Source organism: Eublepharis macularius, chromosome 6 (genome assembly GCF_028583425.1).
Source record: "Eublepharis macularius isolate TG4126 chromosome 6, MPM_Emac_v1.0, whole genome shotgun sequence".
Taxonomy (NCBI): domain Eukaryota; kingdom Metazoa; phylum Chordata; class Lepidosauria; order Squamata; family Eublepharidae; genus Eublepharis; species Eublepharis macularius.
The window spans coordinates 141,542,897-141,552,854 of NC_072795.1; the positions used below are offsets into that span (position 1 = coordinate 141,542,897).

The 9,958-nt window shown below is 40.8% G+C and overlaps 1 protein-coding gene across 1 annotated transcript in view; it reads right to left on the bottom strand.

Annotated features, from left to right (window-relative positions):
* Window positions 1–4,928, bottom strand: part of OGDHL (oxoglutarate dehydrogenase L) — a 153,467-nt gene extending 148,539 nt beyond the window's left edge. Inside the window, exon 1 of the mRNA XM_054984041.1 lies at window positions 4,722–4,928. Within this exon, the coding sequence (XP_054840016.1) occupies window positions 4,722–4,928 (207 nt within the window). The remainder of the gene's footprint in view (window positions 1–4,721) is intronic.
* Window positions 4,929–9,958: the final 5,030 nt, after the last annotated feature.

Here is a 9,958-nt window from a genome sequence, read left to right on the forward strand (position 1 = left end):
AAAATGGACTATGACAGCCATATGCAAAGTTTTGTCAGAGATGCTTGCTCTGTTGAAACTAAGGCTGTAAATCCTACGCGCATGAAGAGTGGGTTTAAATAACACACTTAGCATGCCCTTTTTTAAAGTATCCATGAAATGCCGTATTTAACTGACATACTGGCATCTTTATGCACAACATTACAATGCTAAGGTTACATGGCCTCATCATTATACTAACGCTGTCTGCAATTTGTTCTGGTAAACAGAACCCTGCACAGATAAAGATTTTTTTCAGAAGGTCATTTTTATAAAGCGAATGGAGGTTGTGGTAAAACATAACTGTTCAGCAGGATGTTTTTATAAATGAATAGTGTTCTAAATGCAAAGTCTGAAAATTTTAGGCAGCTTTCTTTTTTTTTGCATTGTTTATGTAGTATACTGTATGATGGACAGGACCTCTCCAAAGAAACAGCCAATGAGAGTTGGCTGAATGCTGGGCTAGTGACAGCTGAGAGTCAATTAAGGCAGTTACTGAGGGAGAAGGCTTTCAGGCTGCTGAGGAGAAGCAGCAGGGATATAGCTGAATGTTAACATCTGTTATGATACACAGTAATCATTACCTGTTTAACCACAATATATCTTTATGTGTTTTAAAATCACTGACTCTCATGATCTTTCTTATAAATGAAAGTTATTCTTGTTTCTGTTTTAACCCTGGCTGGCTTGAAGTTGTTGGCTGAGGGGAAATAAAACACACACACACATGAAACATCAAGCATTCTGGTCATGCCCAATAGGTCAATTAATCTAAATGGTGGTAATGTATATTAAGGAAAGTAAACACTAAGTTCCCGGTGGATTGTACCGGCGGAAGTTGTGAATCCTAAAATGAAGTATAATGGCGAGGAGTGGATGACATACAAAGAAATTCTGAGAATTGAACAAAAAACAATTACAATCAAAGAAAATGATGAACTACCATTTCAATATGGGTGGTTCCAGTATAGACAAAGATTTGTATGATTCAGATCGTAGGAAAATAGGATTCAGATTAAAAAATTCAGAATTGGAAGAATGTTTATTTCAAGAAGGGGAAAAAATGATATCTAAGATATATAAGATTTTGTTAAAATGGTTCATGGAAGATGAAGTAGTACAAGTGCAAATGGTAAAGTGGGCAATAAATTGTAACAAAGATATTACAATGGAAGCATGGGAACATTTGTGGAGAAATACATTGAAGATATCAACATGTACTAATATAAGGGAGAATGTTTATAAAATGATATATAGATGGTATTTAACACCAAAGAAATTAGCTTTTGGGAATAGCCAAATGTCGGATAAATGTTGGAAATGTAAAAAACATGAAGGGTCGTTTTATCATATGTGGTGGTTTTGTGAAAAAGCTAAACAATTTTGGGGGAATATTGTTGATGTTATGTCAGATATATTACAGGAAAAAGTGAGTAAAAACCCAGAGTTGTTATTGCTATGTATAGGTTTAGAAGATTTTGCAACCCAAGATAGAACGCTAATGTTTTATATGATAACCGCAGCAAGGATGTTATATGCACAATTATGAAAGATACAAGAGATACCGACAACAGAAGATTGGATACAGAAATTGCTGTACATGGCAGAGATGGACAAACTGACAAGAAAAATAAGAGAACAAGACTCAGAAGAATTTGTTACTGACGGGGGGGAATTTAAAAGATATTTGGAAAAGAAATGGGATGTAAGGGGGAAAATGTGGTCATTGGACAATTATTAAGGGGGGAGATAGGCTGTCTTTACCGATGGAAATAATATTTGGAAAGTAAAAATAGGTTAATAGTGTTAAAATAATATACTTTTTCTTTTTTTTAGATAATGTATTAGTTAAAATAATAGATATAATTAGATAATGGGTTGGAAAGCTGTTGGAAGTCTAGCAAGAAAAGGGGGGAGGGAATGGGTGGGAGAAACAGGAATAGGTGGGGTAATAGAATGTATAATAACTAATTTGTATGTTGACTCACCCAATAATTTTTTTTAAAAAAAATAAATAAATAATAAAAAAAAACACTATGTTCCCTTCCTCCTGTCAGGTTCTGACTGTGTTCAAACCAAAGAAACTCCATTTTGATCCTGTCTGTATATTAAGTGTTTTCTTTGCAGGTGGCAAGCCTTCCACTGGAAGCTCACAGAGAGAAGAGGAATGTTATGTCTACATATATCTGCCTTTCAGACGCCCTTGGGAAACTTTCACTTTCTCACCCTCGGGCCGATTGTTTTGAGAACTGAGGGGGAGGATGGGGCCCGCAGGGAACTGCTATTCTGTACCTTTGCTTTCGCCTGTCATTCGTAACAATTTCTAAGCTCAGCCCTGATCCTTGGATCTGGGAGTGTGGACTTATATTGGTTGTCTATCTTCAGTAAAGCCTTTGAAATCAATGAACTCTTGTCTCATTGCAAGGGGTAGTCTGGATTGCAACTTTTATTCAAGCCTCAGTCTGACACCTCCAATATCCCTGAGTAGTAACTAGGTGAGGGGAGGTACATAGAGGAAAGAGGCTGCCTGTCTGGTGAAGCCCTTGGGAAGAGAAGAGAGGGGACCCTGTGAGGATTTGGGTCAGGCTTTCTCCCTGTGGAAGTGGAGGGTAGACAGGTGGCACATTCTGACTGCTCTTAACTGCCTCTGAAGCCCCAAACCTGCGAAGGGAAGTTTATAGTGGGTGGCAGTTTGTAAAGAGGGGTAACATGTTGTTTTATTGCCTTTTAAATATAAACATAATAAATAATAAATATAAGAAATAATAAAAATAATACTTTTTTAAAAAAAATAATTATAACGTTTTTATTGCATTATTTTCCAATTCTGTAATCCACTTTAATTCTCAGTGAGAAAGGTGGATTATACGTTAGGCAAATAAATAAATTTTTGATGTCTGGAAATAAGCAGGAATTATTTTCAAGTTAGCATGCACAGGACCAGGATGTATGTCTACTACCATTCCCAGTCTTCCCAAGCTGTGGTTTGAGATGTGGGAAAATACAACACAGGTGGCCCCCAAAGAGATTCACTCACTGAAAACATTTGTCATAGTTTGTAATGTGCATATGCAAATATCATCCCACTGGTATTTGCCAGATTTTATATATTAACTAGCAACAGAGTGTTTTTTTTTTTAAAAAACGGTTCCCAGGAAACAGTGTGGTCCCCAGAGGGGCGGGCCAGCTTGCTTGGCCTTCCTGCCACTGCACGGCCTCCAGAGGGAAGGGCTGGCTTGCCTGGCCTTCTTGCCTCTGCGATGGCTGAGCCAGCTCACATCACAGTAGGTCGGGCAGCCCTGCGCTGCAGTGGGCTGCCGGCTGGACTGCTCCACGCCAGAGTGGGCCACCGGGCTGGGCAGCAGTAGGCCAGGCACAGATCAGCTGGGAAGGGAGAAAGCCTTCTCCTTGCCCAGCTGAGTGGCAGGCAGGCGGGCTCTGTAGGCCCTCTTGCCCGCAGATCAGCTGGGTAGGGAGAAAGTGGCAGTTAGCCCGCTTTCTCCCTGCCCAGCTGAGAAGTCCCGAGTCAGCGGGAAGGCATGGCACCATGGCGTTGGGCCTTGCCATAGTGGTGTGGCAAACCATTTCGCCCCCACTCACTCCTTATCCCTGTGTTCTGCGTATGTGTGGGGATAAGAAGTGAGTTGTTAGCAAGATGGTTTGCCTTTTATGTCTCAGGATATCCATAGTATACAGCTAACCAGAACCCCTATTCTACTGGAATTTCACTTACTGAACTATACTATACTGAACTGCAAGAAGCCTAAAGCAGTCAGGGGATCATTTGTGCATCAGAGCACCCATATACAGAACACAGCTTTGGATTAGGACTTATATGGGCACAAGGTACAAATATTAGTGTTTGGGGGTGGGGGAGTGGGTGGGGTTAAACAAATAAACCAAAAGAGCACAGGCACAATTGCTGTCTGTACACAAACGCTAGTAAAATCCAACTGAATTCTGGCCCAGAACGCATATGACAACAGATTTAGCTATACTTATTCTGCTATGAGCTGACCAATTTTGTTTTTCATTTCGTTTGCTTTGCCATGCACCTCAATCAGTTGCCAAATCTGATTGTTACCTGACTTCATATGCAGGTTCCTGTTAACCAACAGGACAAGATGGAAACATACGTACTTATATTTTCGATACATCTAGTAAGACCTAGGGTCAATGACAAACACTTGTTGATCATTGAAGCAGTAAGTGATTTTAGGCCTTGCTTTTCATGACCTGAAATGTTGCAGTTTTTATTTGAATCATTTTTGACAGGCAGTAGCTCTCCAAGGACTCGGGCAAAAGTCTTTCCCAGCCCTTCAACTTATGATGCTTTTAAAGGAAGAGACTAGGAGTTGGACCCTCTTCATGAAAAGGATGTGCTCTGCCACTGATTTATGGTTCCTCTTGTAGCTAAGCACTGTCAGAAACCATCCTTCACCCAGCCCAAACGTAAACAGGTACTGGGCACTCCAATATGTGGTTTGGTTTGATCTGAGCGAGAAAACCAACCTCTGCCATAAGGTAAACTTCATGCTTTGACCATTAGTAATCAAAGTGTATAGAACTATGTATATATGTGTGTGTTCTGAGAAGAGAGATATAAAAAAATACTTCAAAATATTTGTAACAACCAGGTTGACAGGCTATGTGTGTACCAAATTTCAGATTACAGTGGTTTTATATTATACAGTTAGCATTACCTTGTGAACACTTTTTGGATTTTCAAGCCACGCGTAATACATTTCTTCAACATAACTTGGATTACTTCCACTCAAGAATGGCTCTGTGGCTCCAGATAAAACGTAATTCCGACATGGTAGAAATGTTTTGGTGTTTATATTTTTCTTCACCGATGAACAAATGCCATTCAATTTCAGGGTAGTAGCAACCAGCCTCAAGTGACTCATATTTGTTCACAGATGAGAGTCTACTAAAAACATAAAAAATGAATTAGAAAAACCACCAATACTTGATAGGCATACTGTTATTAAAACATACCTTTTAAACAGATTTCATACTTAGAACCAAAATCCTAGTGGCAGAAAGCCAATTCCCGAGAAATCCTTACAAGCAAAAGTTAATTTAATAAGAACTCAACAATATTAGTGTTTCAGTGTGCAAGTACTGTCATTTTTCTTACTTAATCCCAATTCAGTTATACACAAATAATACAGTGAGAAGATCTTATCCTATCACAAACAAACAAACAAGAGAAAGACCAGCCTAGAACTAGTCATCAGACAGAAGAAACCACAGGAGCATTACTTCCTCCCATTCTGCAAAAAACCAAAAAAATTACCCCCCCCCCTTCTCTTAAAATTCCAGCCCTCCTGTGACTGGAGAAGAGAGGGCAAAGGACAGTCTTGACCAACTGCACTTAAGTTTTATCAAATTTACAGGCCACCTCTATGTTTCCCTCCATTCCTTTTCCTTTGTGAGTCTTGCGCATTTAAATTTTAAGCCTGAAGGCAGGATCTATTTCTTGATGAGTATAAGCCAGTTTGGGAGACTATTGTCAGAAAAGTGGGGAACATAAATAAAAGGCATAATGAACTTTATATTTAACTGTAATATTGAAAAGTATTTAAAATCTTTATAATTTAATTTGACTGAAAATTATCTGCAACTCTTTTTTCTGCAAAGAAAGCAGCTTTCCATCGGTTATCAGCAAACTTTTAAATTGCCCCACAGAACTGCAATGAGCTGTCAGTGCCCCATTTAAGCAATAATCGAGTTATGCTCAATAGTTAATCCACATGGCCAAAGACCTTTGCTCTCTCTGACAAAGATTATTACCATAACAACTTAGCACATTAGCCACTGTCTATGAAATCGTAAGATTTAAATTAATGAAGATATTTCAACCATTTCTTCTTCATATCACCAAGTATATAAGATGAGTCAAAACTATTTAAAATGAACAGAGATTTTATCTAGCAAATCTGATTTTTTCCTAGGGCTTGTTTTTCTGCAAGATAAACTAAGGTTGTCAGCAACAACACTTAGCAATCTGAGACACAATCACTAAGCACTTCAGCCTCCTTATCCCTTAGGCTACGCTACTTAAGGTCAGCACAAAAAGAGATAAACAGAAGTTGAGACAACTGTATTATTCACAAAATCTATTAAATCAACATTGAAACTGAACAGCAATTTCCCTCTGATCACACAGAACTAAGTCACTGAACAAAAAAAGTTAATTACATCTGAGGATTAAAAGATTTAAACCCCTTTCTCACAATGTCGTATATAGGGGTGTGCACATGAAAAAAATTCGGGTTTCCCGCTTCGGGTTTACCCGATTTGGAGCATACCCAAGTGAGGGGGAAGCTTTGCCCAAGCCCCACCTCACCCCACTTACTAGGTCAGGAGGCAGCTGGAATGACCAGCTGGGCAACGGGATGACTAGCTGGGTGGCAGGAAGGCGTGCTGCTGCTATCTCCACAGCCTGGAGCCGCTGCTGCTGCCACTGCCACAACAGCCAGTGGGGAGTTGGGGAAGGCCCAGAGCCGCTGCCTCCACTGGTGCTGCAGCCAATGGAGAAGCAGAAAGGCCCAGAGCTGCTGCTGCTGCCTCAGCAGCCAGTGGGGAAGCAGGGAAGGCCCAGAGCTGCTGCCTCTGCCAGCGCTGTGGCCAATGGAGAGGCAGAAAGGCCCAGAGCTGCTGACTCCACTGGTGCTGCAGCCAGTGGGGAGATGGAAAGGCCCAGAGCAACCCAACTGGCTCTCTCGGGCACCCCGTCGGCCAGGTCATCCTGCTGCCTCTTTTGCCATTTGTGGGCAGGGATGTCAGACCTGTGGCTTTAGCCTTCTTTTCCTTCCTGCCCAAGCGGGGTTTGAGAAGACCAACACCATAATATGCTAACTAATACAATTAGAGCCAATAAACAAAATGAACACTAGTCAATTAACTTGAGTCACTTTAATGTCTTACTGGACTTTTCTCATGCCATAATACAATTGACTTCTTAGCTTTAATAATTGTATTTCTATGCACTTAACATGCTTAGTATTTGTATCTATACTATTTATTACTATTTATATATTGGATTGCCAGATTGTTGTTTAGCGTGGATAGATGCACTATTACTTATTCTCAATGAACTGCTAATATAAGCTCCTTTGGGAGTTATTCTTGTTAATTGACTGGTATTCATTTTGTTTATTAGCTCTAATTGCATTACCATATTATAGTGTTGGCCTTTTCTTCTCATAGTTATTACTGTAATTCTCTCTTTGGTTTGTTATCAAGTGGGATTTGAGCCAGGAGTCCCAACTGTACTACCCCAGGGCCTTTCCACTGAGCCATGCTTGTCTGTGCAATATTCTCTGCCTGGCTCAAAGCGGCTGGTGGTGACATCAGAGTTGCAGTGGGGTGTTTAGTCCCTGCTGGCATGTCTCTTGGAGCCCCTTCTCCTGGCTCTGGGCTTTGGGACTGGTCCTGGGTGTCAGAGACTGTGGGTTCAAGCTTGGTTTGGTCTTTTTGATCCTGTCATCTTTCCATTTTTACTTTTCTGGGGGAAGAAGGTGTATGGCTTGGGGAAGTGCTTGTGATTGGGTGATTTTACTGGCAGTATGGTCCTCACATTGGGTGGGTGCCACCTCTGGACAGGAGACAAGGCTTCTTGAGCCAGCTGGAGCAAGGACAGGGTATTTAAAGTTTAAAGCGGTGCGGGGGGGGGGGGCGCTTTAAGTTTGTGCCCCTTGCTCCAGCTGACTGGCAGAGGAGGAGGCTCCTCTGCCAGTCAGCTGAAGCAAACGGCTAGCACTTACCCCTGCCGTTTATTTCACTCGATGGGAGAGGGAGGAGGGAACCCCCTCATGCCCCTCCCATTGGGTGAAATAAGCGCTGGTGCGTGAAGTTTGCCGGTGTGCTCCGAATCTTTACGAAGCACACCAAAGCGATTTCTGAAGCGGCTTGCCACTTCAGAAATCGCTTATTTCCGACTCTTATTCCCACTTCGGAAATTCTGAATGGGCAACCTGAATTTTTTTTGTTGCACAACCCTACTCACAACTACTCCTTCAGAGCTGCTGGAACTTTTTCTTCACTCCAAGAAGCATTCAACATAACTGTGGTGTTTTGACAACTGTATTCCTTTAATCTGGGCCAGTGTTTGAGACTGCCCTAGTCCACTACAGAATTTAGTGTGGTCAGGGGCAGGGGAAGGGAGGGATTTAGCTGCAGCTAGAAAGAAGGAACAGAGACAGAATAAAACTGCACCTATTGGAACCAATGCTGCCTTGTTATTCCTAAATCTGGCTTTAAGGACACAACAATACCCAGAACCCAGCTAGACGAATCACCTTCAACCAGATGCAGTAAGTCAGGCAATGGTCAATAGCACGATATGACAAGACAGAAGAATGAATCTGGAGGGGAAATTAAGTTTGTGTTTGTATTCTTTGGGAAACTTGTTCTTCAAGCTCATCACAGATTTATATTCCCTACTTTGACACAGTAAGCATATGTCAAATGTGCTATTAATCCATTGACAAGACATGGTTCCATGAAGATTTCATTTATAAAACTTCTACCCGAAGTCTCAGCCTGGCAGTACTTATTCTTGTCTAGGCTGCAGGGACAGAGAAAGGACAGAAAATATAGGGAGTGGGACAAAATGCACACACAGCATGTATTAGAATCTCTGAGCCATCTCTAAATTTAAATCTGGGAGTGGGGTGATAATTGTCTTATAGCTCCCTGAATTTCATCAACATACATGTGGTCACACAGCCACCAACTCTACAGTCCCAAAAATCAGGACTAGAAGGGATCAGGAAAGAGCTTGCACTTCAGATGCCCATGTCACGCTTTGAAAACAATAATAGCCAAACAGTGAGATGTCAAGAGATCCATGCTCTGATCTCCAGCAATCTCACCTAGTTTGGACCAGCAGTAACCTTATCTGGAAAGACAGGCATGGAGAGACTCATGCTACAGTATAGTATTTCCAACCTGTTAGATACAACAGATAGGGAAATGTCTGAACATTTTATTGCTTACAACACTAACAATATATTTGTAAGAGTGAAAAAATGGACAAAACTAAACAGTCTCTGTATGACTAGAAGGTGGCATACATCTGAATGAGCAGGTTGTGGAGCTGCAAGTCTTGGAACTCTGACTGCAATGCCAGAGAAAACATTCTTCTCAAAACATAATACATCAGATAAACTATTCTTGCTTCCTTCCTATTCAGAGGAACTGTGCCATATGTTGGCAGTTTACAAATGTTCTTGCGTTAACTATTCATTCATGAATTATAGATCTTTGGAACGAAGCTACCAATGTACAAACCAAACCAAATAAGCAGCTGGTGAGAACACATCATGCAGGGAGATAGTCATAAAACCCTTTCATACAAAAGGGCACAGAGATTTTTTTTCAGACTGTTACCACAGTGAGTCTCCACAGTACTGCTTTCTAAGCAGACTTATTTGAAATAAAGCTTAGTAGAAATCAAATAAGACTTGGGTGCCAGCCGGAAAAAAAAATGCTCCAATGACTTTAAAGGTGTCAGTACCACCTTTCACTTCACCATCAAAGTTTGAATAAATACCACAACATGCCCAGATTCTTTGGGCATTTAAGACAAAAGTACTTTTCTTATTCAGGCTGACTTTGTAGGACAAGAGTTACACTTTTAATAAGTATAAGTTATTAAAATAGTAAGGAGTCCAGTAACAAGCACCTTTAAGACTAACCAACTTTATTGTGGCATAAGCTTTGAGAACCATAAAGATCTGACAAAGAGAGCTGTAGTTCTCAAAAGCTTATGCCACAATTAAGTTGGTTAGTCTTAAAGGTGCTACAAGACCCTTTACTATTTTAAAAATGTATACTTACATGGCTAACTCCTCTGGATCTATCAGTTTTTAGTGTGTGTTTTCCTGCTTGTACTGTATTTTCAGGTGTGAGCATGTATTTACACACC